Below are 19,436 nucleotides of genomic sequence, written 5' to 3'. Positions count from 1 at the left end.
ATATATATATGTCGTACCTAGTAGCCAGAACTCACTTCTCAGCCTACTATTCAAGGCCCGATTTGCCTAATAAGCCAAGTTTTCCTGAAATAAAATATTTACTATAATTTTTTTCTTATGAAATGATAAAGCAACCCTTTTCTCTATGTATGAGGTCAATTTTTTTTTATTGGAGTTAAAATTAACGTAGATATATGACCGAACCTAACCAACCATACCTAACCTAACCTAACCTATATTTATAGGTAAGGTTAGGTTAGGTAGCCAAAAAAAGCTAGGTTAGGTTAGGTTAGGTAGGTTAGGTAGACGAAAAAACATTAATTCATGAAAACTTGGCTTATTAGGCAAATCGGGCCTTGAATAGTAGGCTGAGAAGTGCGTTCTGGCTATTAGGTACGACATATATATATATATATATATATATATATATATATATATATATATATATATATATATGTCGTACCTAGTAGCCAGAACGCACTTCTCAGCCTACTATGCGAGGCCCGATTTGCCTAATAAGCCAAGTTTTACTGAATTAATATATTTTCTCTAATTATTTTCTTATGAAATGATAAAGCTACCCATTTCATTATGTATGACGTCATTTTTTTTTTTTTGGAGTTAAAATTAACGTAGATATATGACCGAACCTAACTAACCCTACCTAACCTAACCTAACCTATCGTTATAGGTTAGGTTAGGTTAGGTAGCCGAAAACGTTAGGTTAGGTTAGGTTAGGTAGGTTAGGTAGTCGAAAAAACATTAATTCATGAAAACTTGGCTTATTAGGCAAATCGGGCATTGCATATTAGGCTGAGAAATGCGTTCTGGCTACTAGGTACGACATATATATATATATATATTATATATATATATATATATATATATATATATATATATATATATATATATATATATATATATATATATATATATTTATGTCGTACCTAATAGCCAGAACGCACTTCTCAGCCTACTATTCAAGGCCCGATTTGCCTAATAAGCCAAGTTTTCATGAATTAATGTTTTTTCGTCTACCTAACCTACCTAACCTAACCTAACCTAGCTTTTTTTGGCTACCTAACCTAACCTTACCTATAAATATAGGTTAGGTTAGGTTAGGTAGGGTTGGTTAGGTTCGGTCATATATCTACGTTAATTTTAACTCTAATAAAAAAAAATTGACCTCATACATAGAGAAAAGGGTTGCTTTATCATTTCATAAGAAAAAAATTATAGTAAATATATTAATTCAGGAAAACTTGGCTTATTAGGCAAATCGGGCCTTGAATAGTAGGCTGAGAAGTGAGTTCTGGCTACTAGGTACGACATATATATATATATATATATATATATATATATATATATATATATATATATATATATATATATATATATATAGGTTAGGTTAGGTTAGGTTAGGTAGGGTTGGTTAGGTTCGGTCATATATCTACGTTAATTTTAACTCTAATAAAAAAAAATTGACCTCATACATAGAGAAAAGGGTTGCTTTATCATTTCATAAGAAAAAAATTATAGTAAATATATTAATTCAGGAAAACTTGGCTTATTAGGCAAATCGGGCCTTGAATAGTAGGCTGAGAAGTGAGTTCTGGCTACTAGGTACGACATATATATATATATATATATATATATATATATATATATATATATATATATATATATATATATATATATATATATAAATATATATATATATATATATAACTGAAAACTCACACCCCAGAAGTGACTCGAACCCATACTCCCACAACTGGTATGTACAGGGACGCCTTAATCCGCTTGACCATCACGACCGGACAAAAGGAAGTGATAGCCGAGGCTATTTGAACCACTTCCCCGCCGGCACTCGGATGGTAATCTTGGGCATAGCATGCTATGCCCAAGCTATATATATATATATGCTATATATATATGCTATATATATATATGCTATATATATATGCATGCTATATATATATATATATATATATATATATATATATATATATATGTCGTACCTAATAGCCAGAACGCACTTCTCAGCCTACTATTCAAGGCCTGATTTGCCTAATAAGCCAAGTTTTCATGAATTAATGTTTTTTCGTCTACCTAACCTACCTAACCTAACCTAACCTAGCTTTTTTTGGCTACCTAACCTAACCTTACCTATAAATATAGGTTAGGTTAGGTTAGGTAGGGTTGGTTAGGTTCGGTCATATATCTACGTTAATTTTAACTCCAATAAAAAAAAATTGACCTCATACATAGAGAAAAGGGTTGGTTTATCATTTCATAAGAAAAAAATTATAGTAAATATATTAATTCAGGAAAACTTGGCTTATTAGGCAAATCGGGCCTTGAATAGTAGGCTGAGAAGTGAGTTCTGGCTACTAGGTACGACATATATATATATATATATATATATATATATATATATATATATATATATATATATATATATAATGTCGTACCTAGTAGCCAGAACGCACTTCTCAGCCTACTATGCAAGGCCCGATTTGCCTAATAAGCCAAGTTTTACTGAATTAATATATTTTCTCTAATTTTTTTCTTATGAAATGATAAAGCTACCCATTTCATTATGTACGAGGTCAATTTTATTTTATTGGAGTTAAAATTAACGTAGATATATGACTGAACCTAACCAACCCTACCTAACCTAACCTAACCTATCTTTATAGGTTAGATTAGGTAGCCGAAAAAGTTAGGTTAGGTTAAGTTAGGTAGGTTAGGTAGTCGAAAAAACATTAATTCATGAAAACTTGGCTTATTAGGCAAATCGGCCCTTGCATAGTAGGCTGAGAAGTGCGTTCTGGCTACTAGGTACGACATATATATATATATATATATATATATATATATATATATATATATATATATATATATATATATATATATATATATATATATATATATATATATATATTCAGGTATTCAGAAGGAATACCATTCCTTCTGAAGATGTATTAATATACGAAAGTACTTACGGAAATTTCTGTTTCAATTCTTCCTTCGTGATCTGACACTGTCACATTTGACACTCAGGACAATATGATACATGACACACCCGGAAAACTTGTTTACTTTACTTACAATGCGTATTTATTATTTCCCACTGCTTACAGGATGGATATGGAAGGCAAAATTAACTAACTAAACAACATCGGAAATATTGCGTAGCAACGCTAGCGTATATTTACCCAAAACACAAGGTGGCGATCACAGACAAGGTAATGATCTTCAACAGCCAAGATGGAGACGTGGCCGCCATGGCTGATGCTTGTAATGTGTAGCCAAATTAGACGAGAGAGCCAGGAAGTGAATATATCTAACTCACGAGTCCCGACCAGGACGGCTGGTGCGCAGGCAATGGTCCCACAGGGCGAGCAGCCGCCCACTCAACCCGGTTGCCATACCGTATTAATGCACAGAAATGTATGTTCCCCTTGCTTATATTTTAGTTTATTTATAAATAATTAATTGCAGAACATAAGTAAGAACTAGTTATCCCATATATGAGATATTTAAATTTATAGGGAAATGTTCCTTCACACATTGCAGAGAGAATACAATTATTATGTATGTGAGGTCGCCAGGAACTGCCACCGGGTAGCTATTTCGCGCACATATATATTTTCATTTCATTTCTTTATTATGCACCCCATACCCATCCCGTGGGCGGGGGTGTAAAGGGTTACAGAGGCACATAATCGGTTCAGGAACTGAACCCTCTAGTTCGTTTAGCTAAGCAAATAACAATCTTTTGACGCTGGTTACAGAATTGTTAAAGTTATATAAACATGTACACATACTCATACATACATGTACATATATATACATATACATATATACATACACACACATATTCAATCACCCACACAAATACACACATCAGTAATCTTTGTATCACAAGTGATTCAACAAGAGGCTCACAACAGTCACTATGCAAGGCACTTTACATCTATGGTGAGTCGCAGTTACTAGTCGTGCTGCACACCCACCCAACTGGGCGGCAGCTTTACAGGCATGTGCTCCACACCCACCCAACTGGGCGGCAGCTTTACAGGCATGTGCTCCACACCCACCCAACTGGGCGGCAGCTTTACTGTCATGTGCTCCACACCCACCCAACTGGGCGGCAGCTTTACAGCCATGTGCTCCACACCCACCCAACTGGGCGGCAGCTTTACTGTCATGTGCTCCACACCCACCCAACTGGGCGGCAGCTTTACAGTCATGTGCTCCACACCCACCCAACTGGGCGGCAGCTTTACAGTCATGTGCTCCACACCCACCCAACTGGGCGGCAGCTTTACTGTCATGTGCTCCACACCCACCCAACTGGGCGGCAGCTTTACAGTCATGTGCTCCACACCCACCCAACTGGGCGGCAGCTTTACTGTCATGTGCTCCACACCCACCCAACTGGGCGGCAGCTTTACAGTCATGTGCTCCACACCCACCCAACTGGGCGGCAGCTTTACAGTCATGTGTTCCACACCCACCCAACTGGGCGGCAGCTTTACAGTCATGTGCATACATTACCTACAGTAAGCAAATTTTGGATACTTCGCTAAGATTCCCGGCAGTACATCATTATGAATGAAGTACTTACACATTTCTTTTACACTATTGATGGTGTTATCTCTGAATTCTGCGATGTTTTCACAAACCATTATATAATGACGCAAAGTATGCGAATAGTTCTGCTGACAGAGTTTACATTTAGTCAGATCTACATCAGCAGATGTTACAAACTGCCAGAGGTATATGTAACCGAAGCCTAAGCCTAGCAGTGGTAACATCTAGAAGTCTGCTAACCTTATTGGATGCCCCATAGACGTGCGGTTCTTCCTGCATAATAGAATGATGATAGATGGAGTAACTGGTGTGCATTTCAATTTGCCTCGTCTCCGAAATTTAGTTGATGTTCCCGGGATATTGCTGCCCTCAGGCTGCTCAAAGACAGTCCAAGTTGGTAATCAATTCCTTCTTTACGAGCAAAAGTCTTGGCCAACTCGTCAGTTCTATCATGCATTCGGAGACCAATATGGGAAGGAATCCACAGAAGACAAACTCTGACTCCATCATTGATTATTTCACTAAATCTGTGTCTGGCTTCAGAGATAAGCACGTCACAGTTATTCCTTGGGGAGCTGAGGGCAGTCAAGGATGACAAGGAGTCACTTACAATTAGTGTGTCAACTTTGGATTCATATACGCGCTCTAGTGCAAGGATCATGGCAACCAATTCTGTTTGAAGGTTGGAGGTCCAGTTAGTTAGACGCGCTCCACACTCATGGGAGATGGAGCCATTTCTCCCTGTCACAACAACTGCACTTCCAGCTGCACCATGGTACTGATGCAAGGATCCATCAGTGTAAATAATCTGGGAAAGGCAGCGCTCTCTGACTAAAGCATCAGTGTGGCTTAAGGCATTGTACTTTGCTTCTTGTCGAAGCAAGGACTGTTCTTTAATCAGCTTCTTGGGTGGGAAAGGGGGGACAGTAATTTGGAAAGGAGTGATCTCCCATGGGGCAGGAAAGTGTTGTTGTTGTCTCTCTTGGTAGGGGTGATGAAAGTTATACATTCTGAGCACATTGGCAGTTACGGTAATCCATTTGGAAGGATATATATAGAGCAAATGGTAATGTTGATTAACATATGTATATAAGTATGTATATATATATATATATATATATATATATATATATATATATATATATATATATATATATATATATATATATATATATATATATATATATATATATATATATATATATGTCGTACCTAGTAGCCAAAACTCACTTTTCAGCCTACAATGCAAGGCCCGATTTGCCTAATAAGCCAAGTTTTCATGAAATAATATATTTTCTCTAATTTTTTTCTTATGAAATGATAAAGCAACCCATTTCATTACGTAAGAGGTGAATTTTTTTTTATTGGAGTTAAAATTAACGTAGATATATGACCGAACCTAACCAACCCTACCTAACCTAACCTAACCTATCTTTATAGGTTAGGTTAGGTTAGGTAGCCGAAAAAGTTAGGTTAGGTTAGGTTAGGTAGGTTAGGTAGTCGAAAAGCAATTAATTCATGAAAACTTGGCTTATTAGGCAAATCGGGCCTTGCATAGTAGGCTCAGAAGTGAGTTCTGGCTACTAGGTACGACATATATATATATATATATATATATATATATATATATATATATATATATATATATATATATATATATATATATATATATATATATATATGTCGTACCTAGTAGCCAGAACTCACTTCTCAGCCTACTATGCGAGGCCCGATTTGCCTAATAAGCCTAGTTTTACTGAATTAATATATTTTCTCTAATTTTTTTCTTATGAAATGATAAAGCTACCCATTTCATTATGTATGAGATCAATTTTTTTTTATTAGAGTTAAAATTAACGTAGATATATGACCGAACCTAACCAACCCTACCTAACCTAACCTAACCTATCTTTATAGGTTAGGTTAGGTTAGGTAGCCGAAAACGTTAGGTTAGGTTAGGTTAGGTAGGTTAGGTTGTCGAAAAAACATTAATTCATGAAAACTAGGCTTATTAGGCAAATCAGGCCTTGCATATTAGGCTGAGAAGTGAGTTCTGGCTACTAGGTACGACATATATATATATATATATATATATGTCGTACCTAGTAGCCAGAACTCACCTCTCAGCCTACTATGCAAGGCCCGATTTGCCTAATAAGCCAAGTTTTCATGAATTAATTGTTTTTCGACTACCTAACCTACCTAACCTATCCTAACCTAACTTTCTCTACTACCTAACCTAACCTAACCTATAAAGATAGGTTAGGTAGGGTTGGTTAGGTTCGGTCAGATATCTACGTTAATTTTAACTCCAATAAAAAAAATTGACCTCATACATAATGAAATGGGTAGCTTTATCATTTCATAAGAAAAAAAATTTGAGAAAATATATTAATTCAGGAAAACTTGGCTTATTAGGCAAATCGGGCCTTGCATAGTAGGCTGAGAAGTGCGTTCTGGCTACTAGGTACGACATATATATATATATATATATATATATATATATATGTCGTACCTAATAGCCAGAACGCACTTCTCAGCCTACTATTCAAGGCCCGATTTGCCTAATAAGCCAAGTTTTCATGAATTAATGTTTTTTCGTCTACCTAACCTACCTAACCTAACCTAACCTAGCTTTTTTTGGCTACCTAACCTAACCTTACCTATAAATATAGGTTAGGTTAGGTTAGGTAGGGTTGGTTAGGTTCGGTCATATATCTACGTTAATTTTAACTCCAATAAAAAAAATTGACCTCATACATAGACGAAAGGGTTGCTTTATCATTTCATAAGAAAAAAATTATAGTAAATATATTAATTCAGGAAAACTTGGCTTATTAGGCAAATCGGCCCTTGAATAGTAGGCTGAGAAGTGAGTTCTGGCTACTAGGTACGACATATATATATATATATATATATATATATATATATGCAATTGACGATCACAAAACACTGATCATTTTATGCGGAAAATCCACAGAGAAATATGAAATGAGGTGAACGTTTCGGCTTTGTTAAAGCCTTTGTCAACACCAGACCGTCTGAGTCTGGTGTTGACAAAGGCTTTAACAAAGCCGAAACGTTCACCTCATTTCATATTTCTCTGTGGATTTTCCGCATATATATATATATATATATATATATATATATATATATATATATATATGTCGTACCTAGTAGCCAGAACGCACTTCTCAGCCTACTATGCAAGGCCCGATTTGCCTAATAAGCCAAGTTTTCATGAATTAATTGTTTTTCGACTACCTAACCTACCTAACCTAAACTAACCTAACTTTTTCGGCTACCTAACCTAACCTAACCTATAAAGATAGGTTAGGTTAGGTTAGGTAGGGTTGGTTAGGTTCGGTCATATATCTACGTTAATTTTAACTCAAATAAAAAAAAAATGACCTCATACTTAATAAAATGGGTAGCTTTATCATTTCATAAGAAAAAAATTAGAGAAAATATATTAATTGAGGAAAACTTGGCTTTTTAGGTAAATCGGGCCTTGCATAGTAGGCTGAGAAGTGCATTCTGGCTACTAGGTACGATATATATATATATATATATATATATATATATATATATATATATATATATATATGTCGTACCTAATAGCCAGAACGCACTTCTCAGCCTACTATTCAAGGCCCGATTTGCCTAATAAGCCAAGTTTTCATGAATTAATGTTTTTTCGTCTACCTAACCTACCTAACCTAACCTAACCTAGCTTTTTTTGGCTACCTAACCTAACCTTACCTATAAATATAGGTTAGGTTAGGTTAGGTAGGGTTGGTTAGGTTCGGTCATATATCTACGTTAATTTTAACTCCAATAAAAAAAAATTGACCTCATACATAGAGAAAAGGGTTGCTTTATCATTTCATAAGAAAAAAATTATAGTAAATATATTAATTCAGGAAAACTTGGCTTATTAGGCAAATCGGGCCTTGAATAGTAGGCTGAGAAGTGAGTTCTGGCTACTAGGTACGACATATATATATATATATATATATATATATATATATATATATATATATATATATATATATATATATATATATGTATGCAGAAAATCCTAATTCCTGTTAAATCCTTAACAGGAATTTCCTTAAGTACTTTCGTATATTAATACATCTTCAGAAGGAGTGATTTACAGGTCAAGTATTGGACATATATAGGCAGGAGAGAGTGGTTATGTATGAGCTGTATAACATCTGCAGAAGGCCTATTGGCCCATACGATGCAGCTCCTAGTCATACCCCACCAATAGGCCCTAGTAGCCAGAACGTCGTACTCGGCCTACTATGCAAGGACCGTATTGCCTAATAAGCCAAATTTTCCTGAATTTATATATTTTTCAATATTTTTTCTTATGAAATGATAAAGCTATCCATTTCATTATGTATGAGTTCATTTTTTTAAATTTGAGTTACAAATAACGTAGATATATGACCGAACCTAACCAACCCTACCTAACCTATCTAAACCTAACCTAAACTAACACAACTAAGTCAATAACTTATGTTCCTAATATAATTTAATAATAATAATTCAAATAAACTAATTGGAAACAATTTATTGAAAATAAAGAAAATCACTCGGCCTATTAGGCAAATCGGTCCTTGCATAGTAGGCCAAGAAGTGCGTTCTGGCTACTAGGTACGATATATATATATATATATATATATATATATATATATATATATATATATATATATATATATATATATATGTCGTACCTAGTAGCCAGAACTCACTTCTCAGCCTAATATGCAAGGCCTGATTTGCCTAATAAGCCTAGTTTTCATGAATTAATGTTTTTTCGACAACCTAACCTACCTAACCTAACCTAACCTAACGTTTTCGGCTACCTAACCTAACCTAACCTATAAAGATAGGTTAGGTTAGGTTAGGTAGGGTTGGTTAGGTTCGGTCATATATCTACGTTAATTTTAACTCTAATAAAAAAAAATTGATCTCATACATAATGAAATGGGTAGCTTTATCATTTCATAAGAAAAAAATTATAGAAAATATATTAATTCAGTAAAACTAGGCTTATTAGGCAAATCGGGCCTCGCATAGTAGGCTGAGAAGTGAGTTCTGGCTACTAGGTACGACATATATATATATATATATATATATATATATATATATATATATATATATATATATATATATATATATATATATATATATATATATATATATATATATATATATATATATATATATATATATATATGGAAAATCATTGTACAAGATTACATGATTACAAATGTGGCCTTAACACATACAAAACACAACCAACACAAGCCGCCAAATGAAAAACACGAGAATGGGAAACATTAATAAATGTCACGGACAGATTCAATCATTGTTGCAAGTCAAACACTTCTTCAAATTCCTCCGAAGTTGAACTCGTGCCCAAGACGCAACAGGCATTTCCCCTCTGGATCACGACACTGAGGCGCTGGAAGAAGAAACTTTTTGCTCTCTGGTCTTTTGTAGCGCCGATCAATTTGTCCCCCAATTCCTTCAGGAATTTCAGTGCACATTTTCCCCACGAACTGAGGGTCTCTGAGCCGATCGGAACAAAGCTGTAGCAGTGTGCCAGATCTCTGTTTAATAATTGTCTGCGATTCCCTGAAAGAAGCAGCCTTGAGAGCTCGGAGCCTCTCTTTATACTGACGACAGAGTCTGAATACAACAGGACCATACAGTGGCACCTCAAGGCCAAGGTATTTGAATCTGTTTACATAGTCAAGCTGGGAGCCATCAGACAGTTGCATCTTGTGAACAGCTCCTCCCTGCCTGGGTGGGCGCCGATTGTGTATGTTTGTTTTATCTGCAGAGATGACTAAACCTAGGTCCTGACATGAGTCTAATACAGAGCTAAGAGTGTTCTGCGTGTTAGCATACCCAGTGGTGTGTATCATTATATCATCAGCATACCCAGTGGTGTGTATCATTATATCATCAGCATACCCAGTGGTGTGTATCATTATATCATCAGCATACCCAGTGGTGTGTATCATTATATCATCAGCATACCCAGTGGTGTGTATCATTATATCATCAGCATACCCAGTGGTGTGTATCATTATATCATCAGCATACCCAGTGGTGTGTATCATTATATCATCAGCATACCCAGTGGTGTGTATCATTATATCATCAGCATACCCAGTGGTGTGTATCATTATATCATCAGCATAGCTAATGATGTGGACGATGGGTTTGCTCGGTACAGAGTTTAACAGCGTGTTTATTAAGATATTAAATAAGGTAGGATTGAGGACACCACCCTGCGGGGTACCTAGTTCGAAGTCTCTTGTTACACTCCTATGCCCCTGGAAAAATACAGATGACTTCCTGTTGGATAAGTAAACCCTGATCCAACATAGAAGCCGACCACCAATATTCATTGTTGCAAGCTCACCCAAGATAACATGTCGATTTGCAATATCAAAGGCAGACTTGAGATCTAGGAAAGTGGTATATGACTTTTCAGTGTGCAGGGTAAGAAAGGTGGTGATGCAATGATGCACACTCCTTCCATGCATGAAGCCATATATCTGGGGGTTAGTTTAGTTCATTTATTATGTACCCCATACCCATCTTGTGGGCGGTAGTGGAAAGGGTTACAGAGGCACATAATGGGCTCAGGGACTGAACCCCACAATTCATTTAGCTAAGCAAGTTACAATCTTGATGAGATAGTTACAAAATTCAGTATAAGTCGTCACATTATCGATGGGTTCGAGATCGACCACAAGTACAGTTTCTAAATTAAGCAACTGACATATGTGGAGAGCTAGTGTCACAATTGATATGTTTGTCCTGCAACCCCCCCCCCCCATCCAGTGGGCAGCGGTGGATAGGCTACAATCACTTAGTTACTACCTACAGTTGGCAAACTGGGGATATTTGGCTAAAATTTCTGGTAGCAGATAATTTTGAATGAAATATTTACACATCTCTGGAACATTTGTTATAGAATTGTCTCTGAATTCACGTATCTTTTCGCACTCCATCACATAGTGACGGAGGGTGTGCGAATAATTTTGTTGACACAGTTTACATTTGGTCAAGTCTACATCAGCTGATATTGAAAATTCCCTGAGATACTTTTAACCGAGTCTAAGCCGAGCAGTAGTAACTTCTAGAAGTCTGCTGATTTTATTGGATGAACCATAGATGTGTGGCTCCTCTTGCATGATAGTATGATGATAGATGGAATTACTGGTGTCGATTTCACTTTGCCTCCGAGCTACAAGAATTTGTTGAAGGTCTTGGTGTACGATTGCTCTCAGACTGCTTATTGGCAGTCCAAGGTTATCAAGGGAATCTTTTAAGAACAGTATCAATATTTGACAAATAGTGTTTTCCTAACTCAAACAATGTGGGGTTTATTATTCTACACATATACTTCTAATGTCTCTCAGGTGTTCACATTCACGTAGATAGTGGTCAAGGCAGTGTCCATCACTCTCACCACAGATTCTGCAACTTCGCTGCTCAACTGTTGTTTCCATTCCAAATCTCCATGGATATTTGTAACCAAGACGGATTCTCGCTATTACTGATTCTCTCCCTCGTCCTCCTCCTCTTCGGCCATAATGATTGGGATTGCCAGCTGCAACCATGTTGTACCATCGTACAGATTCACTGATTGTGATTCTATCCTCCTTTCCTCAGTTACCTTGTCACGGTGATGTTGCCTCACAATACCTCTAATTTGTAGTAGAGTCTTGGGTATGAAGTATTCAATATGGTCTCCTTCAGCGCCTTCAGCAGCCAGCACATCTGCTCGTTCATTCCCACATATTCCAACATGGGAGGGGAGCGCCAACATGGGAGGGGATCCCCAACATGGGAGGGGAGCCCCAACATGGGAGGGGAGCCCCAACATGGGAGGGGAGCCCCAACATGGGAGGGGAGCCCCAACATGGGAGGGGAGCCCCAACATGGGAGGGGATCCCCAACATGGGAGGGGAGCCCCAACATGGGAGGGGAGCCCCAACATGGGAGGGGATCCCCAACATGGGAGGGGAGCCCCAACATGGGAGGGGAGCCCCAACATGGGAGGGGAGCCCCAACATGGGAGGGGAGCCCCAACATGGGAGGGGAGCCCCAACATGGGAGGGGAGCCCCAACATGGGAGGGGAGCCCCAACATGGGAGGGGAGCCCCAACATGGGAGGGGAGCCCCAGAAACTTGATGACTCTTCCCTGATTGTATATAAAATAAATAAATAAAATAAATGAGGGAATTTTTTACATTTTGTGTGGTGAGGTGGTGGGCAGCGTGTGAGGTGGTGGGCAGCGTGTGAGGTGGTGGGCAGCGTGTGAGGTGGTGGGCAGCGTGTGAGGTGGGCAGCGGGTGAAGTAGTGGGCAAGATGAGAGCAATGTGTGAGGTGGTTGGGGTGTGTGTGTGTGTGTGGGTAGTTGTTGGTGGTCTGAGACTGTGCAGGTGGCCGCCCTGGGCGCTGGCCGCCCTGGGCGCTGGCCTCCACATACACCAACACTAAAGATCCTCGCTGAAGGAACATCTTCAGATGCTTGGGACTGCAGGCCAATTCAATTTCTTTCTTTATTATGCACCCCATACCCATCCCGTGGGCGGTGGTGTAAAGGGTTACAGAGTCACATAATCGGTTGGTCAGGGCCTCATTAAACTTTGTAGGGTGACTGTTGGTTCTTGTATATCTCTAACGGAGAATGTATCTGTCTATCTGTCCAAGGTTGTAGGCCAGATGCTTAGGGCCTCGCTCAACTTTGAAGGGGGAATGGTCTATGGTATAAGATGGACATAGGCTGGTCTGGGTCACTAGAATTCAAGAGGGAACAGCATGCTACGGTCACACACTGACCCCCAACGACTGATTATGGCACTGCCTGCTAGTTATGCCTGGCTAAACATTTGAAAACTAAAAATTTCAAAACAATTATTTTTCTTATAGTAATTTGAAACATTATTCACCGATCTCGTGAAAAATTAACATAAGTCTTCTCATCATCATAATTTGCCCATAGTAGTATAAATGAGATGACCCTCCCCCAGCTTGGACAGGTGTTCTCAGCCCCTGCTTCCTCATAGCCAGACCGGACTATTATATATATTTGTAATATTTCACACCGCTACACTTCTTCCAGAAGCAGACCATCTGCATGCTAATAGGAAATTATTATATTATTTCTATAAGAAAGACACAGACAACAGACAGTCGACAAAACGACAGACAGACAGACAAACATAGGCAGAATGAGACAGACAAGCATAGGCAGAATGAGACAGACAAGCATAGACAGAATGAGACAGACAAACATAGGCAGAATGAGACAGACAAGCATAGGCAGAATGAGACAGACAAGCATAGGCAGAATGAGACAGACAGACAGACAAACATTGGCAGAATGAGACAGACAGACAGACAAACATAGGCAGAATGAGACAGACAGACAGACAAACATAGGCAGAATGAGACAGAGATACCCATACAGAGAGACCGAGTCGACCAGGGCAAAGAGAGACTGGAAGACAGACAGAAAAACTTAGACAGACAATAACAGAGAGAGAGAGAGAGAGAGAGAGAGAGAGAGAGAGAGAGAGAGAGAGAGAGAGAGAGAGAGAGAGAGAGAGAGAGAGAGAGAGAGAGAGAGAGAGAGAGAGAGAGAGAGAGAGAGAGAGAGAGAGAGAGAGAGAGAGAGAGAGAGAGAGAGAGAAAGATTATACATTATGTCACTGATACATATTTGTTTAAGCAATGGAGATATTACAGAGTCATAGGGGAGCTGCTGTTTATTATTAGTCTTCACAATACACTACTTGCTTCTTAATCTCATATGTCGTATATCTACTGGAAGCGAAATATGGATACAGTGCAAGGATTTCAGGTATTTTATCCTTAATAGTCAGATGGTTTGCCATTTCATGCAGCGTGAGTTTAGATTTATCTCTAAATGGCTCAATTTTATTACTGTCTAAGAAATAATGCTCAAGTGTGTGTCCCCTGTCTTTGTCCACACACTTTTCACTTTACGTCATCTAGATCCCTATATAAGTCGAACTGCCAGAAATAACTGTAGCCAAGTCTTATTCAAGCTGTGACAACGTCTGTGCTCCTGAAGCCCAGACGAAAGTGAAGTCAAGGGAAAGCGCCAAGCTATTATTGCTATTATAGCACTTGATTATATTACGCTTCCGGTAATGTAATGCATTATTGCATTATAGCACTTGAAAGGGATCAGGATAAGGATTTGGGGTGGGACGGGACTAATCCCTGATTACTAATCCCTGATTAGTGGCTTATAATTATAAGACTCGTTCCTCTCAATGTTTGCTGATGATGCAAAAATTATGAGGATTAAGACAGAGGAAGATAGTATGAGGCTACAAGATGACCTAGACAAGCTGAAGGAATGATCCAACAAATGGCTACTAAAGTTCAACCCGAGTAAATGTAAGGTAATGAAACTAGGCGGAAGTAACAGGAGGCCAGACACAGGATACCGAATGGGAGATGAAGTCCTTCATGAAACAGACAGAGAGAAAGATCTAGGAGTTGATATCACACCAATCCTGTCTCCTGAAGCCCACATCAAAAGAATAACATTGGCGGCGTATGCAAGGTTGGCTAACATCAGAACTGTCTTCAGGAACCTGTGTAAGGAATCCTTCAGAACCTTGTATACCACATATGTAAGACCAATCCTGGAGTATGCGGCCCCAGCATGGAGGGGCCGCATACTTTGTCAAGCATAAGACGAAGCTGGAAAAAGTTTAGAGGTATGCCACTAGGCTAGTCCCAGAACTAAGAGGTATGAGTTATGAGGACAGGCTGCGTGAAATGACAACCACATACAAAATTCTCAGGGGAATTGACAGGGTAGACAAGGATGGATTATTTAACACGGGTGACACACGCACAAGGGGACACAGGTGGAAGCTTAGTACCCAAATGAGCCACAGAGACATTAGAAAAAACTTTGTTTCAGTGTCAGAGTAGTTAGTAAATGGAATGCATTAGGCAGTGATGTGGTGGAGGCTGACTCCATACACAGTTTCAAATGTAGATATGATAGAGCTCGAGAAGCTCGGGAATCTGTACACCTGTAGCACACCAGAGAGGCGGGACAAAAGAGCCAGAGCTCAACCCCCGCCAGCACAACTAGGTGAATACTAACACGCATAACATTTCGGGCTTTTCGGTTCTGCTTTCTCAAATTTCTTCAAGCGTTCTCGTCTAATGACACTTTTAAGGGACCTATTCGATAACTCAAGATTCCGCTCAACATTGTCTTTATTTACTGCAACATTGGCAACTGCGTCAACTTTATCATGTGTCTGCAGGCCAATCCTGAGGTTATCTTACACTTACAAAACTCTGTTCTTAAGTGTAAACACTGTTCTGAAACTCTTCCTAGACAGATGTAACAGAACACATAATCACCACACCAAAAATAAATATCTCTTTGATATCCCCATAGTCAAACTTAATCTGCGTAAACACTCTATGCAAATAAAGGGACCTGGTCTATGGAACTCACTCCCTAACGAATTGAAAAGCTGTCAAACTTTTGCCTTATTCAAAAATAAAACCAAAAAGTACCTAATTTCATCTTCATAGTTTCCTACCTAGTGCTTGAAACTCGCACTGTTTCTAGTGCTACCCAATCCCCCAATATATGTCCCTATGCTCTACAACTTTACCATTGTAATCATTGCTGTTATCTTATATCATGTTATGCACATAGTTTGCTACATTATACCTTGCAATAATCCTCAACTTATGCTACAATGCACCTGTGGATAACCCTTATATTTACTTTAATGTACCTGATTTTTTTTCTATCAAATTTCTTATACAATTTATTTTTTTAATACTTTCTTACAATACATTTTTATGCCATCTTACAATGTACCTACAAACATTTTTTGTTTAATTATGCTACAAATTATCTTCTTTAAATTATATATTAGATTCAGGATCTGCCCGAAACGCTGTGCGTGTTAGAGGCTTTACAAGACTAAAACTTCATGTTTCTGTACTCTTATAAACCCAATGTACCTTCTAGTATATAAATAAATAAATAAATACATAAATAAGATGATTTCGGGGCTTATCGTACCCGCGGCCCGGTCCTCGACCAGGCCTCCTTTTTTTTACACATCCCCAGGAACAAGTAGGGCGCCTGACAGCTGGGTGGACAGCGCTTCGGATTCGTAGTCCTGAGGTTCCGGGTTCGATCCCCGGTGGAGGCGGAGACAAATGGGCAAAATGTTTCTTTGACCCTGATGCCCCTGTTACCTAGCAGTAAATAGATGCCTGGGAGTTAGACAGCTGCTACGGGCTGCTTCCTGGGGATGTGCAACAAAAAGAAGGCCTGGTCGAGGACCGGGCCGGGGGGACGCTAAGCCCCGAAAGCATCTCAAGATAACCTCCAGATAGGAAGCAGCCCGTAGCAGCTGTCTAACTCCCAGGTACCTGTTTACTGCTATAGGGTATAGGGCATTAGGGCTTCCGCCTCCACCGGGGATCGAACCCGGAACCTCAGGACTACGAAACAGAAGCGCTGTCCACACAGCTGTCAGGTCCCTGGGCCAACGTGAGAGGGAATCCACAACACTTGGATGTTTACCCCCTTATTAAGTTTGCGTATATATCTATGTCTGGCTTCGGACACAAGCACTTTATTATTTGTTTGTAAACTATTTAATGCTGGTAGTAAGGAGAGGGAGTCAGACATAATTAAGCTGTTATATGTAACCTGTCTCCACCACCGCCCACAGACAGGGAGGACATAACACAAGAATTATTCTGTGAATAATTCCATTTCTCCCACCCTACCCATCAACATTGGTGTTCCACAGGCAGTTTGAAAATGACATCGCGAGTAAAGCCAAGACCCAACCAAAGCTGCTCCACAGCCACATCAGGAGGAAAACAGCAGTGAAGGAACAAGTGAAGAAGCTACGAAAAGGGGAGAACAGATACACAAAGAATGACAAGGAGGTGTGTGAACAACTCAACAAGAGATTCCAGGAGGTCTTCACAATAGAACAAGGAGAAGCCCCTGCACTAAATGAGGAGGCGGCAAACCAAGCAACCTTGGAGGAATTTGACCTCACCAGTGATGAGGTCAAAAGGTGTCTGCTGGAGCTGGATGTGACAAAGGCTGTTGGGCTTGACAAAATCTCACCATGGATACTAAAGGAAGGTGCAGAAGCACTAAGTGTGCCACTCTCTATGGTGTATAACAGGTCACTGGAAACATGCAGGAGACTTACCAGAAAGTTGGAAGACAGGTAACGTGGTCCCAATATACAAGAAGGGTGACAGGCAAGAGACACTGAACTATAGGCCAGTTTCCTTAACTTGTATATGTGGTGTTTGTGTGTTACTGAGGAAGTCTTGGTTGTAGGGTTGATTTAAAGCCATGGCTTGGTTACTGACTTTAATACTTAAACTGATACATGACTAGTAGCTACCAAGCCTGGCGGGCATCCTGTATGCTCTCTGTTTACCTTCTTCTGGCGTCTGAGCCGCCGCACATAGAAAACGGATGGTACCGTTTTCTGTGAACATGACATCCCTCCTTTTCTTTAAAAAGAATGAATACAGGATGTCTACCATGCTTGTAGCACAAAACAAAGTTAATGACATAAAGTAAGTTATTAACATATCAAGAGATATTGCATACATTTAACATTAATTAAGCACACAAAGAATTTAAACAACTTAATCTTTACCACACAGGATTTCAATGTTAAAAATACAAATGCAATGTTAAACAAACATGAAAGAAACTGTAATACAAAGTTACAAAATATTGAATGAGAGATCTGCAATATTCAAACAATATTAAATTTAGTTCAGCATAACAAGTAAATACTTTGCATTACATAGGAACACAATTAATCATCAAATCGTGTAGGGCGTTTAACATGACGTTTAGGACGAGAGTCCCCAAATATAAGAACATCCCTTGATGAATTGTTTATTGAGTCATAACTCATTTTTTCTTTTTCTTTTGCACGACTCTGCACTTCATCATTTTCTACACTAGTTGGAATCACTTTGAAATAGGCCATATTACGTGTTATACTATGATCTCTATTACTAGCTGTTACCATAGTTCCTTTTACACTAATCACTTTATATGGTTTTGTATCATACAGCATATCTAGCTTTCCCTCTTTTTTCTTTTTAACGAGAACAGTATCTCCAACCTTTATGAATTGTTCCTTTGCACGTTGATCATGAGCAATTTTCATTTTGCCCTTGGCTAGTGCATCCTTCTGAGCGAGCAAGGTGATGGAGAAGATCGTGAGGAAAAGGCTCATAAAACATATTGAGGGAAATAACTTTGTAACGCACCACCAACATGGGTTCAGGGATGGCAAATCGTGCCTCACAGGTTTAATAGAATTTTATGACTAGGCAACAAAAATTAGGCAGGAAAGAGAAGGGTGGGCCGACTGCATTTTCCTGGACTGCCAGAAAGCCTTTGACACAGTACCCCATAAAAGGCTATTAAAAAAGTTGGAGCAACAGGCAAGAGTGAAAGGGAAGGTGCTCCAGTGGATAAGGGAGTACTTAAGCAACAGGAAACAGCGAGTAACGGTGAGGGAGGAGACATCAGAGTGGCGAGATGTCACCAGCGGAGTCCCACAGGGCTCAGTACTTGGACCCATCCTGTTTCTAATATATGTGAACGATCTTCCGGAGGGTATAGACTTATTCCTCTCGATGTTTGCTGATGATGCAAAAATTATGAGAAGAATCAAGACGGATGAAGATAGACAGAGACTACAGGATGAC

At 38.9% G+C, this 19,436-nt stretch overlaps 1 protein-coding gene across 2 annotated transcripts in view; it reads right to left on the bottom strand.

Moving 5' to 3' along the window:
- The window catches only part of LOC123765536 (alpha-1-macroglobulin), a 251,748-nt gene extending 248,357 nt beyond the window's left edge, over positions 1-3,391 (bottom strand). For both annotated transcript variants that reach the window (XM_069334071.1, XM_069334070.1), the window contains exon 1: positions 3,222-3,391. In XM_069334071.1, the coding sequence (XP_069190172.1) occupies positions 3,222-3,292 (71 nt within the window). In that variant the 5' untranslated portion in view covers positions 3,293-3,391. The remainder of the gene's footprint in view (positions 1-3,221) is intronic.
- Positions 3,392-19,436: the final 16,045 nt, after the last annotated feature.

This window comes from Procambarus clarkii, chromosome 30 (genome assembly GCF_040958095.1).
Source record: "Procambarus clarkii isolate CNS0578487 chromosome 30, FALCON_Pclarkii_2.0, whole genome shotgun sequence".
NCBI lineage: Eukaryota > Metazoa > Arthropoda > Malacostraca > Decapoda > Cambaridae > Procambarus > Procambarus clarkii.
This window is presented reverse-complemented; position numbering and strand designations above follow the sequence as displayed.